The 19,498-nt window shown below is 39.1% G+C and overlaps 1 protein-coding gene across 1 annotated transcript; it reads left to right on the forward strand.

Annotated features, from left to right (window-relative positions):
- Positions 1–1,321: 1,321 nt before the first annotated feature.
- DHRS9 (dehydrogenase/reductase 9) lies at positions 1,322–19,417 on the forward strand. The gene is made up of 5 exons (XM_041723507.1): positions 1,322–1,373; positions 10,681–11,055; positions 12,262–12,520; positions 16,187–16,350; positions 19,194–19,417. The coding sequence occupies exons 2-5, from the start codon at positions 10,743–10,745 to the stop codon at positions 19,415–19,417; spliced, it is 960 nt and encodes a 319-aa protein (XP_041579441.1). The 5' UTR covers positions 1,322–1,373; positions 10,681–10,742.
- Positions 19,418–19,498: the final 81 nt, after the last annotated feature.

Here is a 19,498-nt window from a genome sequence, read left to right on the forward strand (position 1 = left end):
GAAAGAAGTAAATGTGGCATATTTTTGGTTCCTACATCTTTACCCCTGTAAATTTCAGTCTTGGTTTTTAATTCTTTTGGAGAAAAAAGATCCCCATTTCATTTACAGCATGATAGCTGTGTCTAAACTCTACCTAGACAGATACAGTCTCATCCCATTCACTCATCCCAGCTAAACCATAATAAGTTGCATTTTCAAAGAGGGAAGACAGAAGCTGGGAAATCTGAGACATACAGCAATAAATTAATATATAGCAATAAATTGATATAAAGGAAACCGAAAGTAAGCAATCAGTGGAGTTTGTACTTGGTTGTGTGCCCAAAGGAGAGGTGGTAGCCTGGAAGGTGTACATATTAGCATTGTCTCTTCCTCTTCCCCACCTGCAGCCTCAATGTTTCCCATTGCGGTCCCAAGATATGGCAGGTCGGTTGTGATCAACTCTGGAACAGACCAGCTCTGGGGAGGGAAGGGGGATCCTTTTCCATTCCAGATACCTTCAGTAAGCTCTCCTTGTCATACCTTCAAATACAAATTAAGACTCATAAGTAAGTAGAGGACCACATGTCATTAAATTGTTTTCATCTCCTTGCTCATCAATGTTTAAAAAATGAGGGGCGCCTGGGTGGCTCAGCGGTTGAGCATCTGCCTTGGGCTCAGGGTGGGTCCTGGGATTTAGTCCCACGTTGGGCTCCCTGCAAGGAGCTTGCTTCTCCCTCTGCCTGTGTCTCTGCCTCTCTCTGCATGTCTCTCATGAATAAATAAATAAAATCCTTTTTAAAAAAAATGAGAAAGAGAATCCTTGAAGACAGATGTGCCCTACCTACTCTCTTAGGAGGGAAGGAGTACTAAATCAGCAAAGATATATTAACAGGGAGAAAAAAAACCAACCTAGACACTATGAAAGGTAATCATAATTCAAACTTAATTGATTAGAACAATGCACTGGACAGTTTCCAACATGCTTCCATATTACATTATTTCAACTGCTGAATTTGGTCAAGAGACTGCACTCAGAGTAGGAATGTTATTAATCATTGTTGAGTTCCTTCATGAAAGTTGTTGAATTTAATTTACTGAAGATACTACCAATTCCTTCAAAAACACATGGCCCACGGCTTTTTGGCTCCATTCATGCACTGAAGAGAGATTTAATCATCAGCTAGTGTCACACTAGAGTGACTCAGAATGAGGAGGGAACCTCAGACTCCTCAGACATGCATGTACTCAGAGCTTGACGGAAGTCCAGGAAATCTCCACCTCCAGAGGACGGTGTGGTCAGGTGGCTCAATCCTTCCTTCCTCAGCACAGCGGGCAGACCGCCCTCGGCCGCAGGTCCCCAACAGCTTCTCCAACTCCAGTGCATCTTCAGTAAGGTAACCAGTGACCGAATTCTATCATTTATCCTTCCGTTTCTCATGTCAGTCTTCAAACTCCCTTTGATTTTCCTCACTTTTGGAGAATTAGTCAAGTTGTTTTTCATGCTATAAAATAATAATAGTAATAATAATAATAATAATGTTTGAAGGCTGTGATGGGCACTGAGTCCATCCTCTCATAAAAGTGATCCCAGTGTTGCCTGGATCCTTGCCTGGAACTCCCCCAGGTGTCTCTTTGAATGTTCTTTTACATCCTAGAGTTATAATCAAATTTATATCTATTTATTGTCTCTGCGCCTCTCTGACACCATCTGCAAGTCTTATAATTAACTGGAAACTGGATGGGGGAGGGGTTCCAAAAAGTTTCTTACTGGAGCAACAGATTTGCTACCAACTAGCTGTAGGTCGGATCTGTTTGTCTACCTGCTTTGCTAGTATTACCAGACATCACTTTAGGCGAATGCACGCATGCTCAGCAAAGTGAGTGAGAAAAACACCTTCTAGGTCAGAAGGAAGCAGGGTACTTCCTCACAATGCACATTTGATTCCTGGATACTAAAATGACAGCAATAAGCCTGTTTTAGATATTTACTCTGCATTTTATGATCACTGTGTTGGCATTTTACCTGGAAGACATTGGGCTTTCCTTCAAGTCCAAGTCTGTTTTCACTTTGATTCCCAAAATACAATGGGTAGTTCAATGGCTTCCCTGCCGCTTAACCCTGGCAGCCCTTGTTAAAGGCTTTATGATTTAAATGGTGGCATGGTGTGCTCCCTCAGTGGGTTGATTTTTAGCAGTTGGGGAAAAAGTTTAAATAAAACATATATCTAAATTAAAAATCAACTTGGGTTTTTGAGATTTGAAAAGGGTGTCCAATTTTTAGAACAAATCCTAATATTTAAATACAAGAAAAAATTGTTATATGTTTCATGAGGAAAGCAGGAAGTGGTCTTAAAACCCTTATAACAAATGTTCTTAAGGTACAGACTAAAAACTCAGACCTTCCCATCTGCTCAAAGGTAACCATGTATGAAAGAAATACACTGAAATGTTGAACGTACTTTCTGCATCTATACATAATGTTGTCCCCAGATTCCAAGTTTTCTTTGTTTTTTTAAGTTTTTTTTTAAAGTGATCTCTATACCCAATGTGGGGCTTGAATTCATGACCCCAAGATCAAGAGTTGCATGCTCTTCCAACTGACCTAGCTGAGCACCCGTCAAAGCTTTCTTTGAAGCCTTGTAATGACAAGCAGCTATAATCATATACAATATATGCTCTCTTGAGTAAAGAGATCACGGTTTTAACAATAATTCTTAACCTGCCAATCCTACCAGGAAGCATATTGGCAAAGTAATCAAGCTAGGGGGAACAGGGAATAATTCATTAATTAATAATTGTGGATATAATGGTGAATTATAATTTCAAAGCTTTGAGAGAAGGCAAAAGAAAATCAGAGGTGAGACAAATCCATCAGGTCTTCCCCATGTTAGACATGGCTGCCATACCTCTTCTAGGAGATTTTCTGAATGATTGAGTCTGCAGAGGAAGCACGCACTCCTCCACGCCTCACTGGTCCCACCATGCAAAGGACACTCTGGGTATTACAGGCCACTTCCCTCCCGCAGGAGGCAGGGTTCAAGGAAAATGTAACTGGTGGAGGAGCTTCTTCATTCCATCAAGTGATGGAACTTACTGTTTCCATAATGAGGAATACCACCTGGATTATATCATTAGCAGCATCATTATTATTATTATTACTATTATTTTCATCAGACCCTCAAAGAAGCATTTGTGGTTTCATGTAAGCATATTTCACATAGGATCTCTTGGCTCCACTGAAAAAAATGTCCTTAGATTTCCGGGTGCCCAACTTGAACATATTTTTCAGAGAAGTGTATTTATTCATTATATGAATTAGTTTGTGTCATTAGGTCAAACTATTTTTCTTAAAAGTGCAGCAGAAATCTGTGAAAGCTCACTTGAGTTAAAAAAAACCAAACAAATAGAATTTCTTACTTCAATGAAAAAGCCAAAATAAAAAAGAATTCTGTGTAACTTAGCTAGGTTAACAATATTAAATATACTAAGGACATACATGTCGAGAATGCCATCGATATTAAGTCGTGCAAGAGAACTTCAAAAGGAAAATATTTGAGAAAACTACTGCTAAATGTTATTTGATGTTTTTTTGTTTTGTTTTGTTTTTTAAAGAAACTACTTAGTTGTTGATTCAACTTGGGCCAAGATTGCAACAAATTGAAAGTAAATACAAATTCTACAAATTCCTATCAATCAGTGTGATTGCCTACCTTTAGTATTTTGTCCTTGAACAAAGCCCTTCAGGGAGTTATGTGGAAATAAAATCAAGTTGCGTGGAGGAAGGAATTTAGAAAGAATTCCGTTTTTCTTATGAAAAGTAGAGCTCACAATGACATTGAGACATTGGAGACATTATTCTCAGTTCTTTTTGTTTGTTTTTAAGTCTGTCATTCACTTTTAAAGGGCAGGGGAACATGAATAAGAGAAGTGAAATCAAAGGATCTTATTTTTGATTTTTTAGTAGGAAAAGAAACCCAGGTATAGACAATTCAAAAAAAGCAGAAGTGAGAAAGGATGGTAATCGAGTTGCAATATTTTCCTACAGCTGCAAACACATGTTTACACTTAAGCATTTTGCATAGTAAATGAAAGAGGCAATTAGTTCCCCTTTCTTGGTTCCTTTTGAATCTTTGTAACATGATCAAGGCTTTTGATCAAGTATTTTCATTCCTCCTATTACCTGATAATGCATCAATTTCTTCGCAGTTCTTTCTTCTCCTACTCCTTTGGGAGTTCAAAGATGAGAATTTTAGCTCTAGGCATTCTCTGGCTAATGACTTTCTGTGTGATACCTACTCCACTTAGCTCACAGAAATATTTTGACAATTAAATGAGATAAATATTCCTTGAGCACGTTTCAAAAATTCCTAAAGTTCTCTAAATTGGAAGTATGAATATTATATTGCTATTATTATCCTTTTGTCTGATGATTCAGAGGGTTCAAAGACTAATCCAATTATCACCGGAACCCTGGGCTTAGAGTTGAAACTTTTTCCTCCTTCTCTTCCTTCTTTCCTTCACAGCATTTATTTACCTAATGCCAAGTATATGTAAGTAGTGGTGGTTGTAGAGAAGTGTACATATAGCCCAGACTCCCAGAGCTGAGTGGGAACGAAGGTGGCAGCGGAGCAGAGGATGAAAGGATGAACAGTCAAATTAAAGTGGCCTGAGTATCAGTCCCCAAAGCAGCACTACAATTGTCTCTTGAGCCAATTAACTTGTATTTCTGAAATTGTTTCTTTCTCTATGAAATGAAGATAATTTTACCGTAAGGCTTATGTAAGAAATATTTATAGACCCTAGTAGAAGGCTTAGAATACAGCAAGCACTCAATAAACCATAGCAGTTACGACTGTCCCTTCCTGACCTGGTGATCTGGGAATCCCGAGTACCATGGTTTTCCTGGGGATGTATTCTGAATTCTGTAGAATCAACTGGCAACCCAGTAGATGGGCTTCCCCAGAGGAACCTGTAGTGGCCCTAATGGAAAAGTCTTAGCCAGAATTTAGGCCCCACAAATGCTGTGAGTGCTAACTTGGTAATTTCTAAATTTGACTTTGTTCCCTGCCTCCTATCCTCCTGATGACAAAGAGGCACTTTTTTCAAATCACAGAAACTAATGCTTACAGTAGCAGGATAGGAGTAATATTTCTAAGTAACAAAACTTTTCTGGTAAGGCCATAAGAAAATAAATAAATGAACTCTCATCAATGTGGCTCTATCCTTAGTTCTTGAACTAATGACTGAGTTTTCAGAAAAGAACTTCTGATACTGTAAAGTTCTGGACTCCCAAGACAAGGAGGCTCTAGACCAGTGGTTCTCAACTGGGAGCAGTTCTGTCCCCCAGGGAACATCTGGCAATGTCTGGAGACATTTCCTGTTGTCACAATTGGGGAGGAGGTGTTCCTGGCATCGAGGGGGTAGAGGCCGGGGGGTGCTGCTAAACATCCTTTAATAAACAAGACAGACCCCACAACAAATAATTATTTTACCCCAAATAGCAAAAAGTACCAAGGGTGAGAAACCGATGCTGAAGTATGAGCAGGATGCTCATAACCAAGTGTGACTGATCCCACCATAAGGATCTTCCTATGCGGTAGGCATTGGTCACTTTATTTTACCAGGTACTCTCCAATGGTAAAGTTATTATTTCCATTTTCCAGATAGGAAAATGGAGGCTAAGAAATTGTAAATAATTTGCCCAAAGACCTCTGATGATCAAAGAGCTGGGACTGGACCTCTACGTGCCTGATTCTGAGACCTGGGCTCTTAACCCCTGCCCTGCTGGTGTGTGTGTGTGTCCTCAGTCCTCACTTCCCACATTTATTTTTACTAGCCAAGTGACTAGTGTTTGTTGTGGCTTAGGAAAAATCTCCAGGCGCAGTTCAGAGGACGTACACTTAGAGTCGCACCAGTCCTCATGCACTGGGGTGTGGGGAATGCAGATTGGCTTTCCCTTACTCTGTCCTCAGCGTTGACAACACCACAGGCTCACAGCCACTGGATCCTAAGAGGACTGGTGTAGATGAAGTGCTCTTGCCTTGAACCAAGTGATGTGTACCCCTTGCTAAGCACTTTGTTATGAGATAACCTGGAAGACACAGCAAATAAGCAAACAGCCCAAGCAACTAAGGTCAGTGCCCCTGAGTCTCTGAATTTTCGGGACCGAGGAGCCATGTGGAGGTGGCCAGGCTAGTGGAATATGGTTGAGGCAGCCATACTAGTTGCAGTCATTCATTTACCTCTCAGCGGTCAATGAACCAGTCGGCCATCAATCAGCTTCTGTGTACAGGTCGCTTTCCCAGTAACTCTGACCAAAGGCTGCTGCTAGGAAACATGACAACACATGGAACCTTGGCTCAAATACGATTAGAGGTCAAAGGTATGCATGTGTTGATTTGTGACTGACTCGATCAAATGACCTTGAGGAAGGTGAACCTTAGGAATTGAAGAACCAGTATTTTTTGGACAGTAATATTTGGGGTAAGAACAGGGTATGCAAAACTCTAGCTCAAAGCTGGTAGTCCCCTGGTTTCAGGCTGTGGGCTGGGACACCAGCATCTGAGAGGTCTCAGCCCAGAGGGATACCTAATAAAGACAACACATTTTAATGGGAGCCCATCCTTAACAACTAAGAAGCTCCTCTCTGTCTCTAGGGATGGAGGAAGTAAGGGGGACGTGGAGGCCATGAGGAGGGAGGAGGGAGTCTGCTTTGGTTTGAATTTTTATTTTTCTCCAGTGGCTATGAAGGTGAACTTACCAAAGAGTAGAATTCGAAGGTCACTAAATCCTGAAGTGCTGGAGTTCTGACCTATTTTGTGCATGAAACCCCTTTGGGTCTACTGAAGCCTTTTCTTAGAAAAAAAAAAATGTTACATTTTCCCTTGCCAAATTTTTATGCTTTTATTTTGAAATGATTTCAAACTATGGGAAAGTTAAAAGAATAGTACAACCTGGAATCTTTAAATATTAACATTTCACCACCCTTGCATTGTCATTCTCTCTTTACATCCATATGTATGTGGGGGTTTTGTTGCTGCTGTTTTATTTTTAATTGAAGTGTTGTTGGTATACGATATGATGTTAGTTTCAGGTGTATGATATATAAATTACAAGATGCTCATCATCTATCACCATACATACATTATTATTGACTATATTTCCTATGTTCTACTTTTTATCCCTGAGATTTATTTATTTCATAACTGGAAATTTGTACTTCTTAATCCCCTTCACCTATTTTGTCCATTCCCCCACCACCATCACTGCCCAGGCAACCACCTGTTCGTGGTTTGGCAATCACATCTTCCTTATCCATTCATCTATCAATGGACACTTAGGTTGCTTTCTTAATACGCTAATTAATTTATATAAATATTATTATTATTTTCTTAACTTTGAGAATAAGCTGAAGACATAGTGCACTTAATCTTTAAATATTTCAGTGTGTATTTCCTAAAAAGTGGGACACTTTCTAAATAGTCATGGTAAATTATAAAATTGAGAAATTAGTATTTATTGAGAATCCAATATTATTTATCAGATCAACAGATCTTACTCAAGCTTCACAAGTTGACCAAATAATATTGTTTCTAGCCAAAGAAAAAAATAGTTTCCTGGTCCACTATCACATATTGCATTGAGTTGTCACATCTCTTTAGTCTCCATTTATCTGGAGCAGTCTTCAATCTTTCTTTTCCTTCATGACTTTGACATTTTTAAAGAGTATAGGCCATGTATTGTGTGAAATTGGAAGATTTGTCTCTATGCAGGCTTAACTTCCATTTATGCACAAAAGTGCTGCTGTGTCCTTCCCAGTGTACCATACCAGGAGGCACATGATGTTGGTTTGTCCCACAACTAGTGGTATTAATTTGTATCACTTGATTAAGGTGGTATCTCTCAGGCTTCTCCACTGTGAAATTATTATTGCTCTCTTTTTAATTAGTATGTATCTCATGGGGAGATTTTTTTGAGATTCTATAATTATTGGGTTTTTTTTAAGATTTTATTTATTTATTCATGAGAGACACAGAGAAAGAGGCAGAGACATAGGCAGAGGGAGAAGCAGGCTCCCTGCAGGAGCCCAATATGGGACTTGATTCTGGGACTCCAGGATCACACCCCAAACCAAAGGCAGACACTCAACCCACTGAGCCCCCCAGGCATCCCTAATTAGTTTCTTATCAGGATTTCACCTACTAGTTTTAGCATACATTGATTGTTCTTGCCTGATATAATCGCTACTATTATAGTTGCCAAAAGGTGATTTTCTAATTCCATCATTTCTTTTACCATTTATTAGTTGGCATATTAATTCTTCTATAAAATGAGGCAAATAATATGCCCTCTCTAACTCAAAAGGCTGTGAAGAAAATCAAATGAGATCTATATGTAAAGGTGCAGTGTAGAATGCTTCACAAATAAACTGCTCTTTTACTATAACTCCTCTTATGCTTGCCCCCAACAAAATATGATGACATAGAAAGTTTCTACTCTCTGATCTCAGAAACATTAAGCCCCACGAACATTTACCGTTTTCAGAAAATTCCATGAGATTTTTTTTAAAGATTTTATTTATTTATTCATGAGAGACACAGAGAGAGAGGCAGAGACATAGGCAGAGGGAGAAGCAGTCTCCATGCAGGAAGCCGGACATGGGACTCGATTCCAGGACTCCGGGATTACGCCCTGAGCCAAAGGCAGACGCTCAACCACTGAACCACTCAGGTGTCCCTCCATGAGATTTTAATCGCAGTGAAAGCTATAGAATTCATTCAGAAAAAATATTCAACACTTAATTACTCAATTATTCAATTTATTGAGGCCATATCTAAACAAAACATTACACTAATTTAATTTATAAATATGAAATTTCCTTAAAAATGTCTAAACATGAAATTTCACAAGAGGTAGTTATACCAACACTTTACCTCAAAAGTATACATTTTTAAATGTATTTATATATTTGAAAAGGGAAAATTCTACTACATGGACATTAATTTGCCACAAATCAATAATTCCTACACAGGAAATATTTGGTAAGCAATGCCAAATTATTAAGCCACGATTGTCTAAAAACTTGACTGCTTTAGAAGTAGGCACAGCTATATCAAAAGAAGCAACCAGCTTGCTCAAACCATATTTGAATATTTAAGTCTGACTTAATTTTATCAATGGACAGTTCTTCTTTCTTTAGTTATAGATCTTGTGCCAGGAAGAAAGATGAAAGCCCAAAATTTCCTTGAGAAGTGAAGAAGATATATTACATTGAGTTGTTTTTTATCTGAAATAATCTATTCCTTATAAAGCAGTACACATGAGTGTACATGAGTGTGTGTGTATAATTCAATCTGTGTGTATGTTTATATTCCTTATTAGGGAAAGAAATATTTACATAAAAAGGAAAAAAACTGGAAGAAAATGTACCAAAAATATTAAGAGTCAAACATGATAATCATTAATTTGTTCTTTAATTTTTTCTGTATTTGTCAATTTTTTTTACCGTGAGCATAAGTTACTTCTATAAGCAGAAAAAAATGAATAATTTCTTTAAAGATTTTATTTATTTATTCATGAGAGACACAGAGAGAGAGAGGCAGAGACACAGGCAGAGGGAGAAGCAGGCTCCCCAGGGGAGCCTGATACAGGACTCAATCCCAGAACCCTGGGATCATGCCCTGAGCTGTAGGCAGAGATTCAACCATCCTAACACTTACTTTTAATCCAAAAACAACTGTGAAATTTCTAAATTGATACCGTAAGGCTACCTGAAATTATACATTTTTTTAATTTAGAAAAAGATAAAAAGATAATAAATGCTGAGGGAAAATACAAGTGGCAGTCTCCTAAGGAAAGGAAAAGGAAGCCCTCCATGTTTGATTTCAAGTTCTAGCCTGCTTCTATCCTTGAAAAATTAGTTTGCCAAGTCATTCTGCTATACTTACAGTCAAAGTCTCATGATTTTCCAGAAAGAATTTGCTTTTCTTAGTCCTAGGTCTTGTGATTCTTTTTCTCACAGAAAGCTAGTATCCAAAGAGAACAGAATCTGAGGCTTCTTGATTTTCTCTGGGATGCTGCGCCTTCAGGCATCATCCGTCAGTCTCTACCCATTCATCTCCCCTTCTCTCCATGAACTCTCTGGTGACTGTGCACTTGCATATTCTCTGAATAAAGTTCTGATGGTCTCAGAGTTGGGTTGAAGAATGATAATAGCCCATTGAAAATAAGAAAATGGAAGCCAACTTGGAAATATTTTCATAGGACAACTACTTTGCTTGATGGTGTAAAAATAATTAAGGATCTAATCAATCAATTAGAATTGAACATTTTCTAATAGATTTTCCTAATTCTACCCTTGAATTTCATGAAGTAGCAAGAGATAAGATTTTACCATGACAGCCCATGTTTTAGATGGGTGAATTCATACATGAGATTACTGTCACGTCAACCCAATTACTAGTGTCAGCTTTGTCATGGGACCCTCTTTTCTGTTTACTTTCTCTATCACTTGGTTAGTTTTTGCGTTACTTTAGAGGAATGGTTTAGCACTTAAATGGCCATTTTTCCAACCAAATAATAGTAATTTTTTAAAACTATTAATTCACTCAAATGCATTAAAATATCTGTAGTTCATCAATATTGGGCTATAGTGCCTTAATGGTTCTAATTTGAATTTTCTTTCTAATTTTGAACACTCAGGTCACTGTCTTCTTTTATTGTTCAAGAAAGAAGAGTCCCTATCATATACAGGAAAAAAAAAAATGTTCTTTTGGGTGTTAGCCCTCCTAATCCTTTGTGGTTTTCTATGGAATTATAAAAGACAACTAAAGATTGCAGACATCACTGATAAGTACATTTTCATTACTGGGTGTGACACGGGCTTTGGAAATTTAGCAGCCAGAACTTTTGATAAAAAAGGATTTCATGTAATAGCTGCCTGTCTGACTGAATCAGAATCAACAGCTTTAAAAGCGGAAACCTCCGAAAGGCTTCATACTGTGCTTCTGGATGTAACTGACCCAGAGAATGTCAAGAGGACTGCCCAGTGGGTGAAAAATCAAGTTGGGGAAAAAGGTGAGTGATATGGGGGTGGGAAGAATGGAGGGGGTGTTGTGAAGTAGCTATAGCTAAATAAAATGTGTTTGGATTTTAAATGGCCTTTCAAGAAAATGTCTCCAAAATACCAGCTATGGTACTGAAGAATATTGGAAAAATCTTAGGATAGAGCCCTCAATAGTTTCAAGTTGCAAGCTCCCGGTTTGCACAAGAGACACAGCCCACATTATCCTCAGTCATACGTCCCAGTAGGCAAATTTAGAACTGAGTTGGAGGTTTTGACTTTTCCTGCTCTTCTCTCATGAAATTCTGGTTTAACCAAATTCACAGCAAAGGAACTTGGGACTAAAAGCTTCAGGAGATCATGGAAACAATCCCCAAATTGCCACCTGGAACCCACTTCTCACTATAAAATGATTCCATAACTCTTACATTTTCTATGGAAAAAAATCGAAAATAGCCTGAAAATCTGAGTAAAGGTGTCTTAATAGACTAGCAGTAGTCTAGTGGCAGACTAGTAAGCCACTGGACCTCATTCTGCATCAGCTTCTGCTAAGATGGCATCATTCCAAACTAGAGGACTTTTCTTGGCTTGAATGAAGTTTGAAATATTCTCATTAATGAAGATGTCAGAATCCAAAAAAGAAATAAACAAATGTATGTGATTTTTCTCTATCACATCTTCATCATACAGTTGAGACTCCATTGCTCAAAAGCAATAGTTTAATAATGCTCCAGACAATTGTTAATGCTTGAAGTCCAAACGTTAACAATATTAAATGTTTTCCATCATAAAATAAAATAGTTGATGACTAGATTTTTTTTTTCACCAAAAACAGATGTGAAGTCGATTGATATTGCCTTTTGTAAATAAATAATCTCTGGTTTTGTGATCTAGCAGTGGGAAAAATAGACCAATTTACTCTGCATCTAAGATGAAAAAGCAAAAGACTCATTCAGACAATGTCAGTATTTTACATTCAGAACCAGAAATAGAGTTTCTGTGAGATTGGCTTCCAGTAACAGAGCTTCAACTATTTCAATTTAGCCTCCTACCCTCTCTGAGAGTCGTTACTTCCCAAAACTATAAAGCATTTCAAAGCAAGAATGTGGTTAGAAGGAGGAAATGGCACAGTTGTGTAAAGCAGGGGCTGTACTTTCATCAAAGATGCTCATATAAGTGTCATCTTCTATCATGCTTCCTTTCTTTCCTCTCTATTCTAGGTCTCTGGGGTCTGATCAACAATGCAGGTGTTCTCGGTGTGCTGGCTCCCACCGACTGGCTGACAGTGGAGGACTACAGAGAACCTATTGAAGTGAACTTGTTTGGACTCATCAATGTAACACTAAATTTGCTTCCCTTGGTCAAAAAAGCTCGAGGAAGGATTATCAATGTCTCCAGCATTGGAGGTCGGCTTGCAATTAGTGGAGGGGGCTATACTCCCTCAAAATACGCAGTAGAAGGCTTCAATGACAGCTTAAGGTAAATCAAATATTGACATGTTAGGAAATAATAGCTGCTAATGCTTACTGAATATTTATTATGCACTAGACACTATTTATTGCTTAAAATTATTCCCAACTTGATTTTTTTTTAAGATTTTGTTTATTTATTCATGAGAGACACAGAGAGAGGCAGAGACATAGGCAGAGGGAGAATGCTGGACTCAATCCCAGGACTTGATCCCAGGAGCAGGACTCGATCCCAGGAGCTCAGGATCACAACCTGAGCCAAAGGCAGATGCTCAACCACTGAGTCACCCAGGTGCCCCAAATTATTCCCAATTTGTAGACAAAACCACTGAAAGAAAGAGATTAAGTAACTTGCCCAGTGTCACCCAGCTGTTAAGTGGTACAATTGAGATTTGAACTTAAGTCTATTTAAGTCTTTTTTCACTTTTTGCATTAATGCATGATGCTGACAGAGATGGTGAATTTATATTCAACAGGTCAGTTTGTTAAATAGTCAGGGAATCATATAGAGAGACTAAATTAGGGTAGATCTCTCCATTGGTATAACTGTTGCTTGCAGACACAATAATACCATCTTATTTAAACCGTCAGTAGAAAATTATCTGGTAAAGTAAATGTAATTATCACAAAATAATGACTCAGCTATGCTGCATTTTTCCCCCTTTTGTTCCAAGTTCCAGACCCAAATTTCTATATATTTCAGACACTACAGCTAAATGGATAACTTTCCCATCCCCACCCCTACCCCAAGGGCAAAAAATAGTTTTTCTCTGATGCTTCCATTTCCAAAAAAAATCAGAATAGAAATTTACTAATCATAGATGAAAATTTTGCTCCCACAAAAAAGCACTGACCACAAAAAAAAAAAAAAAAAAGCACTGACTTTCTGCTGTGTGTTATCAAAGAACTCTAGAGCTCAAAACAAAGGACCTGTTTAGCAAACAAAGGCCCTAACTCAATGCCCCCAAGCATGAATTTCTCTGGGTTTATAACATTTGGGGTTTTTTGGGCTTCCTGAATCTATAGGTTTATGTCTTTTGATGAGCTGTTGTTTCTTCATTTTTTTCTGCAATCTATTCTTTCTCTTCTTCGGAGGCTCTATTACACAAATGTTAGACCTTCAGTTTTGTCCCACAGATTCCTAAGGTTCTGTTCACTTTCTCGTTTTTCTCTCTGTTATGCAGATTGGAAAATTTCCAATGATCTACCTTCAAACTCACTAACTTTCCTCCATCACCACTGTGCTATTGAATCCAACCAAGAAATATTTTATTTTGGTTATCGTATTTTTCAAGTGTAAAATTTTCATTAGGTTCTTTGTCTTTTCTTTTTCTGGGAAGCGTTCTAACTTTCTAACTTTCCACTCACTTCAAAAGTATTTTCCTTTGTATTTGAAGCATTTTTATAATAGCTGCCTTAAAGACTTTGATAATTACAACATCTGTATCCATTGGCATGAACATCGGCCACTGTCTTTTCCCATGTGAATTGAGATTTTCCAGTTATTTTTTATGCTGAATATTTAGAATGATATGAGATTATGGGTCTCATTTAAGTCTTATGGATAAGATTGATATTTTTGTTTTATTTTATTTTTAAAAAATATTTTATTTATTTATTTGAGAGAGAGAAAGAGAGCACACATGAGCTGGGGGGAGGGGTCGAGGGAGCGGCTGAGCCAGGAGCCTGATGTAGGGCTTGATCCCAGGACCCTGAAATCATGGCCTGAGCTGAAGGCAGATGCTTCCCTGACTGAGCCACCCAGGCACCCCAATATTTTTGTTTTAGCAAACAATTGGTGAGGTTGTGTTTAGGTCATGACTGCTAACTGTCATTCTGTTTACTTTGATATTTCAAGGTTTGCTTGATTTTTAAAGACTTTATGGTGCTATTCAGATTTGTTCTGCAGATGTATCACACAGTGGCCAGTTGGGGATGTGGAACAGGGCTGTCCCAGAGCTTGCTTCTTTAAGTCAGATCCACACATGCATGCGTGCAGTGCATAAACAATGCTATGGCATCACTTTCCTGAGCACCTCTCTCTCTGATCTTTCCGATTCTCTCTTGTTTCCTGGGACTGCCCTCCAGCTAGAAGCTACCCCATTCTGCCAACTACTTCCCACATGTGTGCTGGATACAGCGCCACATCATGGGAGGAGAGAGGGAGATGAAAAGCAACAGGATTTCTTCCCACCTTCTTGGAGACTAATTACCACTTTTAAAAAGGGAATTAACTGAAGGGCTTGCGTGTTTGCCATGCAGCTAAATATACCATGCCTGAAATTACTCAGTAAAATATGCGGTTGTTGTGGTGGTGGTTTTCTTCTAAATCATGGAACTGGTATTGGAAATGGTACTGTGCCTGCAGGCTGCAGTCCAGTGGTGGCTCCAGACTTTCTATACATAGGAGTGGTCCAACTGGGAGAGGGCTGGGGTTATTTAAAGTTATTTGCCCAACAAGCATACTGGTTTCATATGGTTTGACTTACCTGGTAAGCTTAGTTGGGTGACTTAAAGCCATTTGTCCCTAGACTATATGTTATTTCTTGAGTGGATAAGGAGACAAAATTTCCCAAAAACCGAAAGAAACTCAGAAGATAGGTGAGTAAAGTAAATTAAGTTGGAAAATAGCTTTAAAAAATTTTAATGTGGGCAGCCTGGGTGGCTCAGCCGTTTAGTGCCACCTTCAGCCTGAGGTGTGATCCTGGAGACCCAGGATCGAGTCCCACGTCAGGCTCCCCACATGGAGATTGCTTCTCCTTCTGCCTGTGTCTCTGTGTCTCTCATGAATAAATAAATAAAATCTTTTAAAAAAATAAAAATAAAGAAATAAAACATTTTAATGCAAGCAACGTACTTTTCAAAATCTTTCGACACCAAGCTAATTTGCATTTTCAGTAAGATACACTGCAAACTAAATAATAGGTATGTTGCTAAAGGCAGAACCTAAGATAAATCACATTTTAAGTTCATTGGTAGAGTTCTTTAAAAATCTTATGACAAAGGTTTATATAAAGTGAGTAGTTACTTCCTTATATATTCTAGGTGGAAATATACATTAAATATAGGAAATAATTATTTATATAATTGTTTGCAATTCTTTGTTTTGCTTTTAAAGGGGGGGGCATCATGGTTCCCCTAAAACTTTACTGCCCAATAAATCAGTAAACCTTTGGTTTTCTGAGGCCACATGATGAAAGAGCTTGCTGAGCAGCATAGGGAGCAGGTTAGCCACATCAGCCTATCTCAGACACAGCCTACTGTGTCTTTCAGCCTATCCTCATTTGTGCTGCAATCTCCTCACATTCCTAAGATGGAGGTAAACTTGTCCATCCAGGCCAATCATTACTCCATTTCCCCATAATGTACATTGCCTACTGAGAGGAAATCTGTCCTTAACCCAACTACTTGTCAATTTAATGAGAGAGTATGGCTTAGTGGGGAGCGCTAGACTAGAAGTGGGTCTGTCCTTTTCCCATTCTGCCACTAAAGCAGCCTTCACACCCTGAATGTCAACCTCCTCACTGCAAACTGAAAGTGTAGAGCAAGATATTCCTTTCCAACCCACCCAATTCTGTGATCGCATGAAAAAAAGTCATAAGAAAATAATCACCCAAATAGCAAACATTCTCCAAACAAACTTGGATTAAACATCATCAATACATTCTTTTCACAGGCGGGACATGAAAGCTTTTGGTGTGCACGTTTCATGTATCGAACCAGGATTATTCAAGACAGGATTATCAGATCCAATAAAAGCCACTGAGAAAAAACTTGCCATTTGGAAGCACCTATCTCCTGATATCAAACAACAGTATGGAGAAAGTTACATTGAAAAAAGTAAGTCTCTGGAAGGACGCAGGGTTCCTCTGGCATTTATTGTCATAGGCAACCTGGAGACTCAAATATAAACAAAAAAATAGGGGCACCTGGGTGGCTCTATTGGTTAAGTCTGCCTTTGGCTCAGGTCATGATCTCAGGGTCCTGGGATCGAGCTTCACATCAGGTTCTGTGCTGAGCACAGAGTCTGCTGGTTCTTCTCCCTTTGCCCCTCCTACTGCTCATGTTCTCTCTCTCTCTCTCTCTCTCTCTTTCTCAAATAAGTAAATAAAATCTTTTTAAAAATTAAAGAAATAAGGTTCTTATAATAATATACCAATAGGGATTTTAGATATGGATCAGAGATCCTTATTAATTCCAGTGCCATCTCTTACTTCAAGTGTTTATAAACATTTACTGAGCATTTACCAAATGACAAATTCTATACTAAACACCTTATGAATTCTACTATTTCCTTCTTAAAAGAACCATAGGAGTAGTGAGCAGAGGCTTAGAAAAGTAAATATTCTACCCAAAGCTATATACCTCCTCCTGGTCATGCCCAGATTAGAGTTCACAGTCTTCACCTCTACACAAGCCTCCTCTTTTTTGGTAAACACCAACCACTCACTAAACATTGTTCAAGGATTTATGGAGGTTACAAAATATAAGGACTCTGACCCTTAACAAGCTTACAGTCTAGTGGACAAGAAAGAGTAACCAAGTGAGATTGTAAAGCAATGAGATGTGCAGCATGCCAGCAAACTGATCCTGTACTTCTTAGACAGAACCCAACAGCCCAGATAGGGTGCTAGATAGTACAGTCTCTAATTGCCCAAGGAATTCAGAACTGGATGAAAGCATTGCTGGTCAAGTGGCCTTTGAGTAAGCCCTTAAGGACAGGAAGGAATTATTTGGGTGGAAGGTCTCCAGAACAGGAATGCATGAGGGGTGGAGACGGAAGGAGAAGTAACATAAGTCAGATTGAGTCAGGGATGGAGAAATAATAGATAGAGTATGACTAACATACAGTGAACACTTACTATGTACTTGTCACTGTTCTAAGTGCTTTACATAGACTGTCTCATTTAAAATGCCCACATAAACCCTAAGAAGTAGATATGACCTGAGTTTTATAGAAACAGAGGCACAGAGAAATAACTTGCCCAGTGTTGCGATTAGTAAGTGGAGGAGCTAGATTTGAACCCAGACAGCCTGACTTTGCCTTTTATTCTTGGGTCCAGCACTATAAGGTGAGCAAGGCATTAAGAAGCTGGTGGAACTTCCTGTACCAGGGCTCCACCTCCACCTCAATTTCCTGGTCCTGTGAAAAGCTTAGTCAACATTCCTCAAACACTTACTGAGCTCCTGCTTTAAGCCAAACAGGGCCCCACCTAACTTGGTGTCATTCTAACCTCAAAACTCCTCTTCATCAGCGGGATTTGTAAGACAGCCAACTGTGGCAAAGTTCAAGGCTGGGAGTTTTTGAGGTGGAGCCAAAATCCAAGTCAGGTCCACCCAGGGAGGTTTTTAGAATGACAGACTCCCTCAGCCATCCAACCCCATTACACACACACACACACACACACACGCGCGCGCACACAGATACACATACATCAATGAGAACATTGACAAACCTCCCAGTGCTATGTCACTAGATGCTGAGAATCACTGCCATTAAATACTCTGTTTCTTACTCATTACTGACTTTGAAGATTCTTAGTAGGTTCAGAAACAAAATCCCTCGTTTAAAAGAGCTTTCTCTGTTTGATAATTGACATTGATACTTTCTAAATGCCCATGAATATGTCATCAACCTGCATCTCAAAATTATTTTTGACTTGGCTGCTGGCTCAGGTGTCCTCTCTCAGAAGTACCAATTTTGAGCCCAATTTTGCGCTAGTTGTTTTTATTAGTTTTCCAATTTGGACATCAGCCAGACTCAGTTCCAAAGCAGACCACTTATTTAAGTTCACCTGTCATTTCCCAGGCTATGGTTGTAAGAGTTTAAAATAGTCACTAAGATTTATTAGGTAATCACAGTTAGGTTCTTTGAGCAACTTGTGGCTACTGGGGCCTGAAGTTGAAAGGGAGATTTGAAATCATAGATTTTCTCTTGAGAAGACACAACCCAGGTATGTTTTAAGAGCACAAGAGGAATGCTCCAAGCCATTATCAATCTTCTGATAAAATACCTGCCTCTTTAAAGCCATCCTAGCTCATTACTCAAGCATTTCATCTGCCTGATAACACAGATATGTTTAACTTTCTGAGTCAAGACTTTGGGGGATGATTCCCTCTTTATTCACTGAATAAGAGGCACATGGTACGTGAGTGCACGCATGCACACACATGCACAAGCACACATGCAATCCACATTTCCTATAAATCTAGTAATCCTTAAAATAAATTTGAAATCAAACCCATAACTTCCTGGGCTCAGGGGCCTCATAGACTTAATAAAGTATCTTTCCCTCATTGCTTTAAAGTAGTGCTTCTCAAAGTTTGGTCCTGGGAACAGCCCCGGTCAGTATCAACTGGAAACTTGATAGAAATGCAAATTATTGGGTGCCACTTCACACCTCCTGGGTCAGAAGCTGGTAGTGGGATCCAGCAATTGGGCTTTAACAAGCCCTCTAGGAGATTCTGCTGCCCACTCAAGTTCGAGAGCCAGTGGTCTAACGAAAGCACTGCTGCATCCTTTTGGGAGAAATAGATAGAAACCCACCACAAGGGGCCTCCATTTATAATGGCAAATTCAAAATAAATTTCCACATGCGTATTCGCCCCTTTACACCCTGGCCTCACACACTCCTTTTCCCCTTCTTCCAAAGAGTAAATGTATTTTTTGTCTCCTTCTGCAGGTCTAGACAAACTGAAAGACACTACTTCCTTTGTGAACGTGGACCTCTCCCTGGTGGTGGAGTGCATGGACCACGCTCTCACAAGTCTCTTCCCTAAGACCCGTTATGCTGCTGGAAGAGATGCCAAGACCTTCTGGATTCCTCTGTCTCACATGCCAGCAGTTTTGCAAGACTTTCTATTGTTGAAACAGAAGGTAGAGCTGGCTAATCCCAAAGCCGTCTGACGCAGCTGACAACAAATGCCTGCCCCCGGGCTATGAGATTGGCTGCTTTCAAAGACACATCTCCTTTTTGGTCTCATTCCT

The sequence above is a fragment of the Vulpes lagopus genome, chromosome 11 (assembly GCF_018345385.1).
Source record: "Vulpes lagopus strain Blue_001 chromosome 11, ASM1834538v1, whole genome shotgun sequence".
NCBI lineage: Eukaryota > Metazoa > Chordata > Mammalia > Carnivora > Canidae > Vulpes > Vulpes lagopus.